The sequence below is a fragment of the Phycodurus eques genome, chromosome 11 (genome assembly GCF_024500275.1).
Source record: "Phycodurus eques isolate BA_2022a chromosome 11, UOR_Pequ_1.1, whole genome shotgun sequence".
Classification (NCBI taxonomy): Eukaryota; Metazoa; Chordata; class Actinopteri; order Syngnathiformes; family Syngnathidae; genus Phycodurus; species Phycodurus eques.
Window position 1 is genome coordinate 6,271,057 of NC_084535.1, and position 18,738 is coordinate 6,289,794.

Consider the following 18,738-nt stretch of genomic DNA (forward strand, 5'->3'; position numbering starts at 1 on the left):
TTTAATTGCATTCCTTAAGGGGGTTTATTTGCGTCCACCTAGTGACACAAAACCCACTTTAACTGTCGGTTTGCGCCTAGCTTGAACGACGTTGTAACTTAAGCGGCACATTATCGCAAACCGTGGACACATTTTCACGCGGGAGTCCTAAGATAGTTAACCGTGAATGCTAACGGTCAAGCTAACAGAGCTAGCATGGAGGTAAATTGTAAAACGAACTTCAACCAAACCCAAAAAATAATAATAATAATAATAATTAATCGTGTCACGGTAGCGAGATTAAGAGTCGCCAAGACCTTACACCATCTTGAGCGGCGAAAATGAAGCCTAAAAAAAGGGGGGGGGGGGGGAAGTGCCGTAGCCCCACTTTGTGGACGTCGTGCCCGGCTTACTGCGTTTCGGAGGGGGCTCCGCCAGCCCAGTCGTGTCGTTACTTTCAGGCATTGGCCAACTTTTAACTTGGGCTAAGGGTGGATGCGGGGCGGAGGAGGGGAGGAGAAAGGGAGGCTGGGCCAGCCAGCGGAATGCTACGTGTCTCGGAAGCCCTTTTTAAAGCCCCCCTCGTCGCCTTCGTTTTTCGGATGAAAAAGAAAAAAAGTTAACGACGACCGACTCCAGCACTATCCCCAGGCCCTGTGTGCGAAGCGCAGCGAGCACGGTGTCCAGCAGTCCCATCGGCGGTGTCGCCCTCATCGGAAATGTCCGGAGTGAAGAAGCCTCGTACGGTAAGAACAAGAGCGAGTCAACCTCAAGTTGTCATCCAATTCGCCGCGGAGGTTTGATTAAAAAAAACACGTCGACGTGATTTTAAAGCGGTATAACTTCAACGTTTGTATTCACCCAATGTCAACTTCATTCGGTACACCTGCAGAACCAAACGAGATCCAGTACAAGAGCTGTCTACCTTTGATGATGATGATGACTCCATTCAGAGATGTACTGTGTCAATTTAACAGTATGTTCCTTATTGTGGCTATAGTGGGCGATTAGAACCGTATATAAGTTTGATACAGCGTTATACACTACTAAAGAAACACAACCACAATAATGAACAATTGTTAAATCATAATTGAACCATTAAGTCTAAATACAGTATATAAATATACAACTCTTGCATTGGCTCTCATTACATTGCCCAAGTGTACTCTATGGAACTAGTCAGTGTAAATTCCCAGCCAAAGACAGTGCCACAAAAAAAAGGCCTTTACTCTGTTCCAAGTGCAGTACAGTCATATTTTATTGAACACCGTCATCGTCTGTACTACTGTACTACCAGGTGTGATGTCGACCGCCCATGTCGACTGAATAGGCTAGTTGTTGTGGCCATGAATTCTTGTCAATATGCCCTATTCATAAGGTGGGATGAGAAAGGGGCCACTGTTGAACGCGCGAGGGCATCAGATGCTGCTCAGGACGGACCCAGAGAACACGCAGAAGACGAGGAGCGAAATATGGCTTATTTTTGTTATATGGTCAAGCACAAGGAGAAACAGATTCACCTATCACTCACTCTCTTGATGACGCATAAAAAGTTATTCTGAAATCAGTGGACATTTATGGCCGTAGATGACCACGGGACGTTATTGGGACGTTAGCATTTTGTGTATCTGTAGCAGTACTGCATATCTCAACATGGGCAAAGAAAACCATTAACCATTTTACAGATAAACAAGTTTTCAACTTTACTATTAGTTTTTCATTTGATTGTTTTATATTTATGGCCTGGAAGTTTCTTTCTTAACAAATTCATTCTGAAACATTGTATTTTGGGACCATCGTAAACCGAGCACACCGCACAGCAAGAGAAACATAAGTAGATACATGAACAGTGATAACAAGGCATGATTTAATGATTTGTCAAGATACCCCCCTTTTTATTAGCGTAACTCGACAGGAATATATAATTATGATTTTCAAGGATCCAGTAACGCTGTCAGTCTGCTCAGGTGATGGAACTATGGAGCACCTTGAGACTCTACATAGAGCACCACAGTCAAGGGGTCAGGATTTAGGGAGGTGGAGGTAAGAGTGGTAAAGAGTAGATACAAGAAGGCGACTTCTGGACCCGAATGCTGCCACATCATTGCTGGCTTTGCAGGCAGCACACTGGGCACATTGTACAGTGCGTCTACCCACCTCCGCCACCACCACCATTCCTTCCATCGCCTCTCACCCTCAACACCTCCCCTTTGCACGTCAATGCAGCCCCTTTCATAAGGCATCCTGGTCTGTGTAGTCACTTGGGACCCGAGCATACTACTTTGGCACACTCTATCATCTCAACAGCGAAAAAAAAATGTTGCAATTTTCAAAGCTGCTGGAAAGTAGAAAAAGGGTTAGACTATTGCAACAATGTTGTCCAACCAATGTAACGCAACCTTGGGATGGGCCCGTTCCACACATGTGTGCAGGAAGAAGACAAACGCAAAGTATCAATTTGACCATGATGAATTTCTGACTGGATATCCAAGGGGGGAAGATATGACATGAGTCAGAGTGACCTCGTTCACATTAGCTCCTGTTTAAGACTTTGATGAGTTGTTTTCCGTAAGTATTGGGGAGGGGAAAAAAATCATTTGCCTAATGTCTCAGGAATGACATATTTGAGTAAAATCCCTTCTCTTTTAAAAATACATAATTCAACAGCCGAGTGCAGATACATCAGGGCTAAACACTGAGTGTCTGCGGATAAATTAAATGATAAAATTAATAAAAAACAATAAAACCTAAAGACTTTTCAAAAACGGCCCAAAACATTCAACCCACAATTGCGTGACACCATTTATTGCATCATTTTTATTTCATGACTTTAAATAGCCAACGGAGAGACTTAAAAAATAAAAAGGTTCCCCACCCATGTTACAAATTCAAGCTACGCAGAAATTATGTTTCATTTCATGGGATTTGCTCGCCTCTCACGCTAATGCTCTCTTGTATTTTAATGGCTTGTTCTACTACTGTATGTACTACTCTACTGTGTACACTTGAGAAACCAAAGATACATAAGGGGACAATGACGGGCATCAACCAATGTAAAGCCACGTTATGTAAACAGAATTATGACAATGTAAAGAGGGTGGAGCAGGACATGATAGTTTGCAGAGTCGTTCATAAGCGTCAATGTACTCATGCCTGTCTGTCGAGGTCATTGCATCGAATAGTTGAGCTTTTTAGCCCGAAGATTAGATGTTATCAAAGTATCAAAAGACATGAGATGCCACAGTCAAATCGCACAGTTCTATCTTTAAAAAGAAGCGAACAACTTGAGCTGACTCTTCAATAACTTGAGCTGCCTCTTCAATGTCATCTCTTGTCTTCCATTACAGAATCTCAGCAGGTCTACCAATGTGGTCTACCAGGCCCACCATGTCAGCCGGAGCAAGAGGGGGCAGGTTGTGGGCACCAGGGGCGGGTTCAGAGGGTGCACCATCTGGCTTACAGGTAAATCACACCATAGGCTATAGAGTTTTTTGTTTTTGTTTTTTTTAAATGAACAATAGGCAACAATACTTCTGGTGAAAGTGATTGTGCACTGCTGACTTGAACTGAAAAAACGATGCCAATAACTTGTTGTGTTTGGGGTTGCGCAGGCAGGTCCTTCGCAAAGAGTCTAGTTTTTTTCCTATTTACTAAAAAAATTCTAATTATCCAGCGGAACCTGTGGGTGAGGAGTAAAAATCGATTGCATGTGGTAAATAGTGGTACAGTAGGACTATGTATAAAATGTTTGGTTGCATTGTCTGAGTAATTTAGTAAAACATAATGGCTAGCTTGCTAGCTAACGTCAGTTCTAAAGCACGCTATCAATTTTACCGTCGAAAGAGCACGTCTCTGCCATTAATCCAAGCAAGACAAAAGTCAATTAGGTAGCCAGTCCCTCATGTTAACTACTGTATGTCTGAATTTCCACCATTTATATTTTTGAATCAACCCACCAATTGACAAATTACAGCTGGCGTTCCATGTTACTTGGAAGCTATTTCCCTCATGTAGCAGGAGAGGAGGTGTGGAGGAAACAGGGAAGTGGCGGTAAAACAGGCCAAAATTTGAGTGTCGAAGTAGGTCGTAAATCGAGATGTAAACATGTCTGTAGAGGTAGCCGCTCTGCAATTTTCGCAGGTGAGGCATTCCAGAGTACTGGGTCCCGAATAGAGAATTCTCTAGCGCGTGCTGACTTCTTTTTAGCTCTCGGAGTCATCAAGAGACCAGCACCAACGTGTCACGTCATGATGAAAAGTTCTATAGGAAAACATAACATCCAAGCTTTAACAACTACTGGCATTAAGGAACTGTTATTTGACATTCCTTATTCCTCCTACCAGGTTTGTCCGGGGCAGGAAAAACTACCATCAGTTTTGCCCTGGAAGAGTTCTTGGTGTCCCATGCCATCCCTTGCTACTCCCTGGACGGCGACAACATTCGTCACGGCCTGAACAAGAATTTGGGCTTTTCCACCGAGGACCGCGAGGAAAACATCCGTCGCATCGCTGAGGTGGCCCGACTGTTTGCGGACGCCGGACTCGTTTGCATCACGAGTTTCATCTCCCCCTTTGCCAAGGTCAGCATATGTTGGATTACCATTTCCTCCAATATCAGATTCCGCTCTAATAAACACCATGCCCAACTAATCACCATGTGCACGGTCAAGGTGAATAAATGAACACCTCACCTCAAATAGAGACCTTCTTTTTGCCCTCCAGGCTCCAATCTAGTATTTTCCCATATAGGTGCATAGTTTACTGGAGAAAAAAACTCACAGAACACCACCAAACTAAAATGTCATAAAAAGTGGATACACAGGTTAATTATGTGCCTTCTATCATCTAGTGGAAGACCATTAAAATGTTCTTTCAGTCACTACCTAATTCAGTAGATAAATACTCCTAACAACTATATGTGACATCAGGTACCATTTCCTCAAATATTTACTTACGTTAAATTGTGGTCCACTTGAATAGATAAACACCACACCCACAAATAGACAATCTTTTTCCACTTCAGGCTCTAATTATCTATATTATCTATGACAACTGGTACTCTCTGCAGCCGATTGGTTCATTTAGTGGCAGGGGGTGCCAGTAAACGAGCCAATCCGGTATATCATCGATGTACATATTTGAGTTTTTTAATGTAACATTAGCAGCATTTTGTTTAGCATATGCCTCGTTATTTTTCCCACAGGATCGTAACGAGGCCAGGAAAATCCACGCAAGCGCCGGGCTCCCGTTTTTCGAGGTGTTTATCCACGCTCCCTTGGAGGTGTGTGAAAGCAGAGACGTAAAAGGACTCTACAAGAAGGCTCGAGCTGGCGAGATTAAAGGTTCCGTTCGACAGTGTTTAACAGCTAACGCTTTACATGTCCCCACCCTGTTCTCAATCCTCATTCAAGATGAATAATGGAGTGCCTCCAGTGTTGTAACAGCATTTGTTTTTCCACTATTTTATTGGCAGGCTTCACAGGGATCGATTCTGACTACGAGCGCCCGGAGGCATCGGAGCTGGTGCTGAAAACCGGAGAGCTCTCTGTGAATGAGTGCCTCCAACAAGTGCTGGAGATGCTCCGCGAGCAGGTGGGTGTGACAAGTATTCATGCAGCATCATTCGTCACAGTACAATTACATGGCTATATCTTTTTTAGTGTGTTTGACTGTTAATAGAACAGCCATAGCACAACAGTTTGACAAATATGCTTAAGGTTGAATTTGTGTCATGTAAAACTGTGTGTGCAAATATCCTGCTTCTGGCCGTGATACACGCACAAAGCGATAAAGACTAAGCAACTTACAAATAGGTGTATTGCTAAATAAACCTCCAAAGCTACGTCAGCTAGCATGCGTCACAGGATACTTTCCAAGAAGCTGTTGCCACATATCTGCTGTGGTTATGTGGCTATCTGTGAAATTAGACATCATAACTGCAAGTCATAAGGTCACATGTGAATGTATCAATATGGAGATTTATGTTTCTGTTTGAAAATTAGTTCATGAGAAAAACGATGTTTCCAGCTGATTTTGCTGCTGACCTGTGGGGTATCTGAATTATAACTCATTGCCTTGGTAGCTTCATACATTCATTCATCATTCATCTTCCATTCCGCTTATCCTCACTAGGCGTGCTGGAGCCTATCTCCGGGCGAGAGGCGGGCGGGGTACACCCTAAACTGGTCGCCAGTCAATCGCAGTGCACATATAAACAAAGAACCATTCGCACTCACATTCATACCTACGGGCAATTTAGAGTCCTCAGTTAACCTACCCTGCATGTTTTTGGGATGCTGGGAGGAAACCGGAGTACCCGGAGAAAACCCACGCAGGCACGGGAAGAACATGTAAACTCCTCACAGGCGGGGCCGGGATCTGAACCTCGGTCCTCAAAACTGTGAGGCGGATGTGCTAACCAATCGTACACCGTGCCGCCACCTTCATATATATGCATTTTTTTCAGAATTTAAAACAGTTTCCAAGTGTCTTCATAACTGATCTGTCATGTCTGTCACATGATTTCGTTTCGTCAAAATTCCTTATAAAGCTGAAGAACCCTATTTTTTTTGTGCAAGGTGGTTGAATTGTCCCATGGTGGAAAATTTTGATTCATAAAGAAACCTCTTCATGTAGAGAGACACCTGCTGGTCATTTGTAGAATCAGGTTTTGACATTATCTTTTAGAATGGTGTTCACAAACCATGTTGCACTCATCAGCCTACTATATAATACTCACAAAAAGTTAAGAATATTCAATTTTGGGTGAAATTTGAGCATGAACCTAAAATGCACTATAACCATTACAGGCGGAATTAGTTTGTCCTTCTCTAGCAAGGAGCTGAATGGAAAAAATCACAACGGGTTTTTGATCTGTGAAAATTTCCAAAGACGTCTACTCGTATGCCTTTCAGTGACTCTTCCAGTCACTCGCTATCTCTGTTGCAAGCTGCTGATGACATCAAGCTTTAGTGGCCACTTCCCCGGAGAACGTCCTGTTTGACGCCTTGCAAGGGCAATTTACTGTTGATCAATAGTTTGGTATCATCTTGGTGACAAAATGTGAACATTGTGATGAAGACGACTATTCAAATACCAGCTCTAACTGAACCAAGAAATGTTTTAGTCAATTCATGGATAAAAGACTTTCAGCTGCTTGTTAGAGCACAGCAACTTCAGCAAAAAGTACTGAAACATTCAACAGTTGGAAATTTGCATTCAAATGTTTAGAGAAGGTAAAATTAAGTTCTACTGTAAGGCTTATAGTGCATTTTAGGTGCAGACCCAAAGTGGCTCTCGGACGACATAAAAAATTAGACCAGGCAGGGGACTGGTTTGATTGGCAGTATAAGTAGCCATGGTGACAAACTCTGCTCTAAAGAGAGCTATCTGAATGGAGTCTTTTTATTTTTCTCAAAATTGAAAATTTTTTGTGTTGTATTTTGAAAAGAAAATGTGATCATACTACTCTGTTCAATACCTCATAAAATGTTCGAACTTTTATTCCTGTCCTTGCGTGTAGAACATTGTGCCGGGGGAGATCATGGAGGAGGTGAATGAACTATTTGTTCCAGAGAATAGGCTGAATCTCGCCGTGGCCGACGCAAGCACGCTGCCTACCATCAGCATCACCAAGGTAACCCGTCTGTCCGGTCTCTATTGTCCTTATTTATCACGGCGCACAGCAGATGGACACAGGGTTATGATAGAGGGCATGTTTTGAGGGCACCTGAAGCATTCACCGCTACTCATGTCAGTGACATTCAAACTAAGGCTGCGTTTACATAAGGTTGAGACATCAGTACATTCCCTCCCGGAACGTCACGTTCTGATGGGGTCTGTCACGTTTCCCACACTCTGTCAAGCCTTTCTACGGATGAAACCTGGATGCCAGGCAGCTTTGGAACACTTTTGTGGCCACGGGAGACTGGAATGAAGTTCATCTGACGGTACCAGAGTCGGTGTCAGGGTGGAGGGCACATACTGCCGCTCAAGAAATGTCTAATTATTTTACTTTTTACTGCCTTTTCTCACGTTTCTGGGTGTTGTTGATTTATGACTTTTGCTTTGCATAGTAGAGTTTCAACTTGCACTTACGTATGTAGCGCCGAACTGTATTTACTGACATTGGTTTTCTGGAGTGTTCCTGAGTCCATGTGGTGATATGCTTTACACATTGATGTCGGTTTTTGATGCAGTGCCACCTGAGAGATCGAAGGGCACGGGCATTCAATGTTGGTTTTCGGCCTTGCCGCTTACATGCAGTGATTTCTCCAGATTCTCTGAACCTTTTGATGATATTATGGACTATAGATGATGAAATCCCTAAATTCCTTGCAATTGTACGTTGAGGAACACTGTCCTTAAACTGTTCGACTATTTTCTCGAGCACTTGTTCACAAAGAGGTGAACCTCGCCCCATCTTTGCTTGTGAATGACTGAGCAATTCAGGGAAGCTCCTTTTATACCCAATCATGGCACCCACCTGTTCCCAATTAGCCTGTTCACCTGTGGGATGTTCCAAACAGGTGTTTTATGAGCATTCCTCAACTTTCTCAGTCTTTTTTGCCACCTGTCCCAGCTTTTTGGAACGTGTTGCAGCTATAAAATTCTAAGTTCATGATTATTTACTAAAAACAATCAACTTTATCAGTTTTAACATTGTATCATATCTTGTCTTTGTAGTGTATTCAATTAAATATAGGTTGAACAATTTGCAAATTGTTGTATTCTGTCTTTATTTATGTTTAACACAACGTCCCAACTTCATTGGAATTGGGGTTGTATGTGATGTTATGGTTATAATATGTTTGTTTCTGTTTTTTTACTCTTTGACGACAGTTGGACTTGCAGTGGGTGCAGGTTTTGGCCGAGGGCTGGGCCAGTCCTCTGAAGGGCTTCATGAGAGAGCGAGAGTTCCTCCAGGTCTTGCACTTTGGCAACCTCTTGGATGGTAAGAGTCCACACTGTCATATCCTCTCTAGTCCTATCCTGCTGGGACATTACCTGTGGAAAGAGTTTTGAGCATTTATCATTTGCATTTATTCACATCCTTGATATCCAGTTTTAAGGTCCATGTGCTACAACCTTGTGCAAATTAATTGGATCACCAGGCAATTTTTTTGTGTTTTTATGTCTCTTGACGTATCGAAAATATCACAATTCAAAGTTCATGACTATCTGTATTCATGCCTCTGGTGCGTTTTTTTGCCAGATATGGTAAGACAAACCCTTACATGTTACAAAACCGGCATAGTTTTGTGACTGACGAGATATTACATCATCCCTCCTGGTATTGCATCATCCACCGCTCACTACTATTCACCTGCTGCTGAAATATAAAAATTGGACCGCGGAACAATGGTGAAAGGTCATATTTAGTGATGAAAGTCACTTTTTTGTCCAAGGTCAACGCAGTCAGCACGTTCGAAGATCCGACTGAGAGACCCTAAAGGAATGTCACATCAATCAGTCCGTAAAACATCCCGAAAAGAAGATGTTCTGGGGCTGTTTCATTTACCATGGAGTCAGTCCACTGCATCCAGTTGAAGGAATGATGCGTTCTGAGCAGTATTTAGAAGTTATAGAGAAAGGAGTTTAGCCAGAAATGAGGAATCGGTTTCCTGATGGCTCAGGAATATTTCAACAGGATCTCGCCCCCTGCCACACGTCTAAAATTGTGACTACATTTTTCAAAGGTAATCGGATAGCTGTTTTACATTGGCCTGGAAACCTGCCAGATGTCAATCCAGTAGAAAATCTGTGGTCAATTATCAAGGAGCGACTGTGCGGAAAAGACGACACCACTAAAACCAAATTAATTGAGGCCAGAATTCAGCTGTGGCACAGGGACCCCAAGATCAGCGAAAACTGCCAAAATTTGGTCAATTATATGCTATATGTTTTTATAGTAATGTTTTTTTCCACAGCTGCCTTCCACTGCTCTGTGACATTTCTGAACACGAGTAGGAAAACAACTAGTAGCATGCGTACTAGTAGCACTCAGTTGTCAACCAATGCACAGTTTTGGTTTACTATTATAATGTACCGTAGTTGTCCGACGAGTATGCCAAAGTTTTCCTACCAGTGAGGACAAAGAGCATACTAGTACATTGACCTTAAGCTGGGTATCAAGGATATCAAATAAATGGTCAAATGGCTTTCCATTAAGCTGTTTGTAGACAATACAGTGCACTAGTAGAATGAATGTGTCTTACTTGTAACTTTGTTTCCCACTCTTGTATGACATTTCTGCACATTAGTAGAACAACTTTCGCATACCAGTAGGAGAACTACATGTAACTAATTAACTAACTGTGTACTACTAGTGACGCGCTAGATGTTAAATAGAATAATCTTATGTCCCTAGTAGGATTAATGGCCTTACATAAAGCTTTACGGAAAAGCCCTTTGAGCATTTATTCAGCATCATTGATATCCAACCTAAGGTCCATGTACTGGTATGCTGTTTGTCCTCACGAGTAAGACAATTCAGCGCACTAATAGAATGACTAGGGCACACTAGTAGTATTTGTATTTATTATTTTTTCAATTTAACCTTTATGTATTAAGGTAAGGCAATTGAGAACAGATTCTATTTTGCAATGCCGACCTGGCTGGAGACAGCAGCGTAAAACAAGGCAAAATATAAGCAAATACAAATAAAAACATATACTATAAAACAAATTGTATAATGTGATGTATACAAAACTGTATGGAAAATATACATACAATTATAGTAGTAGTATTATTATTAATGCAATGACAAATAACCAGACAAAATCTCCAATGAAAATACATCACAGCTCCCTTCACATTGGTACATCATGTACAGAATGACTGTGTCTTACTAGTAAAGTTTTTCCACTACTGTATGACATCTCTGCGTCCTATATATCAAGGATATTGAATATATGTTCGAGTTGCATTAATAATTACCTCCAATCGGAATTCATGAACCAGAAGTATATTGCGCTTTGCTTGACCAATTGAGATCACTTCGTCCGTTTCCATTTCAGGTGGCGCCATCAACATGTCCGTCCCCATCGTCCTGCCCGTCAGCACCGAGACCAAGCAAGAGTTGGACGGCTGTGCGGCCATCGCGCTGGAGTACGGGGGCTTCCGGGTGGCCATTCTGCGGAACCCGGAGTTCTATGAACACCGCAAGGAGGAACGTTGTGCGCGACAGTGGGGAACCACGTATCCGCAACACCCTTACATCAAGGTGTCATCTCTTAAGAGATATTGTACATTTGCATACGTATACACAGTTCTGTCTTTTTCCACAAATCCACATTTCCGATGGAAAAAAATCCAATTGAAATGAATGGAGACATGTTCCAAATTTAACTCATACATGGAGCAAAATTCCCTGAGTGAAGATAGTTAGTCGAGATACATTTGAGTAAGCCTGTTTTCTGATCAGGGCTGAAGTTGATTAAGATATTCAAGCAAAAGAATAAATAACATTGATGTACAGATTTTATAGAAGTTTGTGTGTGTACATTTTTGCCACAAAGGTGTCCAAAGGGTAATAAACATGGGCACAAGGGTTAAAACAAACTGACATATCCAACTTCTGTGCAGATGGTTATGGAGGGAGGTGACTGGCTGGCTGGTGGGGACCTGGAGCTGCTCGAGCCCATTAAATGGAACGACGGACTGGACCAGTACCGCTTTACTCCGCGGGAGCTCAAACAAAAATTCAAAGACATGAAAGCAGGTAGAATACAATAATACAACATACCACTTGTTGCAAGAGCAAATAAATCAACTTTGAGGCATTTTTGATTGTGCCATTTGTCTTTCAGAAGAACATAGCAAACGTGCAGATTAGAATATACAGTGGTAAAGTTAGACCTGCATGGTGGTGTTTGTAATATGGAATCTTCAGCTTTGACTGTTTAAGATGTTTCCGGTGCAAGCATGATTGGTTAAGAACAAATCCACGCACGAGCACACTATGGAAAGCCGATTAAGCATTTATTCGATAACCTTGATATCCAGCTTAAAGGTCCATGCACTAGTACGCTGTTTATCCTTACGAGTAAGGAAATTCCGCGCACTAGTAGGATATCAACTCGAATAAATGCCCATAAGGCTTCATAGCAAGCCGTTGGAGCATTTTTTTTCAAAATTCTACTGGTACGCTGATTGATGAATAAAAACTAGTGCGATGCAAATAATTGCTCAAACTCCAGCTGTGGTCCATGTACTAGTATGCTCTCTCTTCACTAGTAAGACAACTTGGCATACTAGTAGGACAACTGCATGTTACTAGTGAGGTAAAACTGTGCACTAGTTGACATCTGCGCGCCTAATACTACTAGTGAATCACTAGATGTTTAGTCATAGAATTTTATCATGTAATGTTCCAATTAGAGGTCATTATCTAAAGCTGTTTTAGCATTTATATGAAATCCTTAATACAAGTAAACAAGTAACACGAGACCCAACGAGTAGGGATGTATCACACGTGGATCATACTAATGGCACCAAAAGCACAATTCTAGTTTTGCCTCACTTGTAACATTTAGTTGTCCCAGTAGTATGCCAAGGTTTTCCTGCTACCGTGCAGAAAAGTCAAACAGTAGTGCAAGTCATTCTACTGTTCTCCTTAAAAGGGAGGAAAAACAGCGTACCAGTACATGGAACTTCAGCTCGGACGTCGAATAAATGCTCAAATGGCTTGTTTTGTCTTCCTTCAGATGCAGTATTTGCATTTCAGCTGCGCAACCCGGTCCACAACGGCCACGCTCTGCTGATGCAGGACACCAAGCGGCGGCTCCTGGAGCGCGGCTACAAGAACCCAGTCCTCCTGCTGCACCCGCTCGGCGGCTGGACCAAAGACGACGACGTGCCCCTGGACTGGCGCATGAAGCAGCACGCCGCCGTGTTGGAGGAGGGCATCCTGGATCCGGCCAGCACCGTTGTGGCCATTTTCCCCTCGCCCATGATGTATGCCGGACCCACAGAGGCAAGGAATTGTCATTTCACTGAGGAAGCAAAAGTAGTAAACTTAATGCAAGTTAAGTTTGGTACCAGGAAAAATAAGGCAAATCCCAGAAAGGAAAAAGCAAAACCTCAATTTGTTATTTTCATTTGCATTTTCCATAAATGAATAGGGAAAAATCGATTAAACATGATTTTTGTGAGAGAAAAAATCAGGAATTTTATTCTAAGGCCAAATGACCCAGGCCTTCTCCAAAGATGTGACTGAATATTAACTTCTCCATTAGGTGCAGTGGCACTGCAGGGCCCGCATGATCGCAGGGGCCAACTTCTACATCGTCGGCCGGGACCCCGCGGGCATGCCCCACCCGCAGACCAAGAAGGACCTTTATGAACCCACGCACGGTGGCAAAGTGCTCACCATGGCACCGGGCCTCACCTCGGTTGAGATCATCCCCTTCAGGGTTGCTGCATACAACAAGTCCAAGAAGGCCATGGACTTTTTCGACCCAGAGCGGTGAGCTAAGAAAATACCTGTCTTTGGAAAGCCGTTCGAGCATTTATTTGATACCTTTTAGACCCAGATTGTGGTCCATGTACAAGTACAGTTTTTGTCCTCACGAGTAGGACACCTTTGGCATACTAGTAAGATAACTACGTTACTGGTGAGGTAAACTGCACTAGTTGACAACTGTGTACTACTTGTACTACTGGTGACTAGGGGTTGCACAACTTCAGATTTTTTTTAAACTAATGTGATGAAAGTCTAGTCGACTAGTCGCCAATGACATCAGTGATATGTTCTCATTACAAACTCTAATTGTTTCTTTAAATCACAAGGAGAAGGGAATGCCAGAGAAAAGAAATCCTGTGTTGGCCTCTGGGACAGCCGGGTACAACTTGACCATATGGGGAACCCTGTCCTCGTTCTGGGCTCACCACAGCAGCGCCTTCTGCATGGTTTGCATTTGCGCTGTTTGCAAATAATCACAGACCTCTTTGTGTGCAGGGAAATAATCCCCCACTCTCCTTCCACTTTGAGTGTGTGGTCCGAAAAGTTATTCAAAACCCTGCTAGAGCCTGGCTTTTTCCCCTTTACTGGTTCTCCCTCACTTTCCAAAGCTGCACATTCAGAAATAAAAGACAATTTAAACCAATTAAGGTGAAAGACTAATTTCATTTGGAGTCTGCTGACTGACTCCTCAAGCCAAAAACATGTAATTAGCTACTAGTTGAGGTCACGCTCTTTACGTCACTGTGGAGTAGTGAAGTCAACAAGTCGACTAGTCTGTACAACACCTACTAGTGATGTAAAATTCTACTACTTTAGTTCAAGTCTACCGCGTCACTACTAAGCAATAGTACAGTCTGTTCTCTTCAATTTATAGCGTTTCTCTTGGCTGCCCTTCTTCCATGTGGATATTAGATATTTTTCTCCAATCAGATTTCATCCTCTATGTGTTGCCATGTCAATCTAAACTGCCCAGGGCCTTCAGAAGCAATAGTGCTGATCGATGTAACTTAACTATGAGCAATGTGACTGTTTCTTCAACCAGTCAGATTTCAATTTCACCTCGCAGGGCCAGCTACTGTAGCTGCCCACAATAACATCAGCATTTTTCTGTCCTCTGATTTGTTGGTCAGAGCAAAACTTGTTAAAGTCAACTTCATCTCACAAAATACATTCATAGTGAGCAGATACTTTTAACAATCAGCATCTTTGGTGTTTATAACATGTACTTTATTAAAATGTTTTATGTTTTTGTCGTGTTATTAAATAAATATTGAATCTGAACTGCTCCAGATTATGTACATAGCACAGATAGATGCATGCTGTTTTATTGTGTTTTTGTATTTTAGTGTCTGTGCACATTATGGGCCACCCTGTGGTTATAACAAATATTGCGTTGTGTCCTGTTGACGAGATCTTATGTTTTTATTTTATTTTGTGGACCGAATCGTATGTGTCCTCAATTTCAGTCATTGTTTTTCTTAGCCTGAAAGCGGACACATGATACTTGTATAGATTGACTTTGCTTCTGTAACACGTTATTTTTGTAGACGTACTCCTACTTATAACCATCATATCTCCTCTCCAATTTCGCCGTGACCTGACCTTGCCCCTCTCCCCCTCTGTGTTTCTTTTCCTGTTAGTCATGCCGACTTTGAGTTCATCTCCGGAACCAAGATGAGAAATTTGGCACGCAGTGGAGAGAACCCACCGGACGGCTTCATGGCCCCCAAGGCCTGGAAGGTGCTGGTGGACTACTACAACTCCCTGCAAAAGGACAAGTAACCAGTACGACGCTGCTCTACTTCTGCAAGACAATGAGGATTATTATCAGTTAGTTAGCTGTGCTGAATTTTTAGGGCCAGTACAATAAGTAAAGTGGCATTCTAACTCATGTGGGTGCTGGGGAACCTTTTACCAAATCAAAGTACTTTTAAGTAGTTCACGCACATTCCTTTTAAACTTGTCTGATTTATCATTCCATTGTGCAATTGCACTCCCTTGCCAATTTATTACGCTTCAGTCCAACTCCTTTTGAGATGAAATATTTGGAACTGGTTCAGTACAAACAGATGATTATACAGTCTACCTTATAAATTGGCAACTGGACATGAATGCGTATGAACATGCCATGTATTTTTACACAGCAGAAGTCACATAAGAATCTATTTTAACTATGAGCACTATATCATGTACTATTTGAAGGATACATGGGTAAACTTCATGGAATGATTCCACATTTTAATGCATTTTAAGACTTGTTTCTTTCTATTAACTTAATGAAATGCCATCACTACCTAAAGTGCCTAAAGTTTATATTACATGAGCTCTAATGTCATACAGTACAGCATAGATACAAGTTGAAAGTGCCTTTTCCCGAAAAATCCCAACGTTGCGTATAGACCTTTAAGCCATGATGCCCATAATTTACATTTCAACAGGTAAATTGATTCAAAAATAGAATATTAACATGATCATTGGTGGACTGTCATCTACTATCAGGCTAGCCATTGTTTTGCTGAATTACTCAAAGACAACCCAACCAAACATTTAATTCATACCTGTGAGAAAATAGCTTCAAAAAATCTGATTATGGAGGTTTGGTTCCCAGTTGGTCCCTTTAGAAGTGGTTAATCCTTGCAATCTTCTCGGTACAATTATTTAGGACACACACTCGATTATCCTCTTCAGCCACAGGTTCTGCTGGATGCTTTTTTTTTATTTATTTTTTTTTTCCTCAGTAAATGAAAAAACAACAACCATTTGGGAGCTATTTGGCAGTGCAACCCCAACAAGTTTTGGTCATTGTTCCAGTTGAAGTCATCAGCAGTCACTCGCTTTTCTGCCACCTGGAAGTACCCTGCCCCCCATTGTTTACAAACATGAAAAGGTCTATACAAGTACTAAAAATAACTCCGGGGATGCATGTGTTGCTGTGAAATTTGGCATTCAAACGCGTGGAATATGAGGATGAAGATATGAATGTAAGATGCAGTAATAAATAAACTTATTTGTTATTATGAATTGTTCTTTCCTACACAGTCTTTTGTGGATTCTACATATAAATGTCATGGATTGGAATACATTACTGTATTTGGTATCAGTTGGTATTTTGGTTGACTCCTGTGTGGAAGAAAAAAAACAGGTAGAAGCACAACGTCGCCCTCTGTTGGCTTAAATTCCTACAGGCACAACTCAAAATACTGATAACCCTACAGGAGGTCCTCGGTTTACGACGTGATTACGAACGGCGTAAGAATATGTTGTCGCACTGCATATAAGGCATCATTAATGGCATTGAAGTGTAATACAGTAAATACAAATATTTACTGTACATGACTAGTGATACTGTCGCGTTCCGATTTACGTACGGTTCTCTATCGGTTGACCCTGTTTCGCTATTGGAGGCAGCATAGTGGACTCGTGGTGAGACTTTCTGCATCACAGTTCTGAGATTCAGGGTCCGAATCTTCACTCGCCCTAAGCTGTGTGGAGTTTGCATGTCGTCATTTGAAAATACTAACATATAAGCAGCATAGCTTCGACATTTACTAAATTGTTTAGGTTGAGTAATTTCAATATTTTAAGAATTAATGTATTTTTTTTAGAATTAAAATTAAAACAACAAACGTTCATTTTTTTAAGTTTGTTTTTTTAAATGTAAAAAAAGCAGAATAAAGTTTCTCACATGATTTTATTTTGCTTAACATTGTTAATGAATTAGAATGCTACAAGATATCGTACTTTTTTTTATATTAAATGTGTATTGAATGCTAAGGATATAATTTCAACAAATTAAAAAATCAAATTTTAAAAAATACCACTTTATCCTATGTTTAAAAAAGCTCCATATAATAGTTTCTATATACTATACATATGTTTTGTTTTATTGTTATATTTATTTTTTAATTCATCTGTTATGTATTGCTTTAACCTACACTACCAAAACACCTGCATTTCCTATCTCGGCATCATTAAAGGATTATCTTATATCATGCAATTTTAAAATATGTTTACGTATCACACTAATACTAATAACTTTTTGCTTTGTGACTGATAACACCAAACGTGTGTTTGACCTTGAGCAGTGATTGTCAAAGAGCTCCCTCTAGTTGAATGCAGAAGAAGCACTACCTGAGTACAGTTCAGTTGTATTTTACTTTAGTTTACAAATAACTATATTGAATCAATTATTAAGTATTTTTTTCATGTATCCATAAAGTTACAGTGTCTTACAATTATATTCAATATACTTTTTAGGAATAAAACCTCTGTCTCATTTTGGATGAACAATTATGTCGGTGGTACTTGGACAGCTACTGTAACTATTTCCTTTCGTGGAAAAAGTTTGCACAGCCCTTTTCTACACTGATAATGCTTCCTTTGCCATTCTAGTATCGTAATAGGTTAAAGAGCTACTGTCAAGTAATACTTATGAGGTGTTTGGATACATTTGTATGACTGATGATTAATTCAGCGAGTATTTAAGCCGTGTGCCGGGCTTAAAGCAGGATGAGCGTACTCCTGACGAGCACAACCATCTTCTCCTGCAAGAAGCAGATTTTTAATTAGCCTTACATGGGATCAGATCATTTAATCTGTGATGTTCCAGGTAACCCAATTTTCAAATGTGCTGAGCTGCACTGCCTGGGACTTAATAAAATCCCCCAACTATGGCGTAGCCGACATGTCGTGATGCAAAGGAACGACAAGGACAGCTGTTGGAGTAAATCCCTCTGAATGTGGGGCGCACTTCCTGGGGGTTTGGATTCTTGAGTGTAACCTAATTCAATCCACATTCATGCTGTTCAACGTGCATAGTGATGATCACGATGACTCTTAAATAAGCCATATTGACAGTTGTAAAATATGGTGTGCATATTGTGATGCCTTCATTGTTCCAGAGGAAGGCTTTGTCCAGATGTAATTGATTATGGATTCTCCATGCGCTTCTGATTGATCATCATCAAATGCTTATTTGGGTGACTGAAGATAGGAAATTTGAGCATTAGATCCAGCCCTCCATGTAATTATTTGAACACACTGAACCTCGTGGAATAAAAATACCCTGGTACCTTGAGATACGAGTGACCCGACCTCCGAGTTTTTTGAGATATGAGCTGTGGTTTGGCCCATTTTTTCCTTTGATTTGCGAGCAAAAATTTGAGATGCGGGTGCAAGATGGTGGCAGTGAACTCGTCTCACTTCACAACAAGCAGCAATTTGGCAGACAGTGAATAATTCTTCATAAAGAGGCTCCAAGCTGTTTAAGGAGCGGCAATGAATTAAACACGTTGC

The 18,738-nt window shown here is 41.3% G+C and overlaps 1 protein-coding gene across 1 annotated transcript; it reads left to right on the forward strand.

Moving 5' to 3' along the window:
* Positions 1–490: 490 nt before the first annotated feature.
* LOC133410123 (bifunctional 3'-phosphoadenosine 5'-phosphosulfate synthase 2-like) lies at positions 491–16,464 on the forward strand. The gene is made up of 12 exons (XM_061690888.1): positions 491–725; positions 3,327–3,441; positions 4,323–4,558; positions 5,182–5,320; positions 5,452–5,570; positions 7,501–7,614; positions 8,820–8,931; positions 10,997–11,202; positions 11,565–11,700; positions 12,686–12,954; positions 13,217–13,446; positions 15,084–16,464. Exons 1-12 carry the CDS (start codon positions 699–701, stop codon positions 15,223–15,225), a joined length of 1,845 nt encoding a protein of 614 aa, XP_061546872.1. The 5' UTR covers positions 491–698; the 3' UTR covers positions 15,226–16,464.
* Positions 16,465–18,738: the final 2,274 nt, after the last annotated feature.

Bases quoted from the DNA above. Each gene is read 5' to 3' on its own strand.
- LOC133410123 (XM_061690888.1), top strand. From the start codon at position 699: ATGTCCGGAGTGAAGAAGCCTCGTACG. The intron at 5,321-5,451 runs GTTCCGTTCGAC...TTTTATTGGCAG, and splicing joins TCGAGCTGGCGAGATTAAAG to GCTTCACAGGGATCGATTCT. The intron at 8,932-10,996 runs GTAAGAGTCCAC...TTTCCATTTCAG, and splicing joins CTTTGGCAACCTCTTGGATG to GTGGCGCCATCAACATGTCC.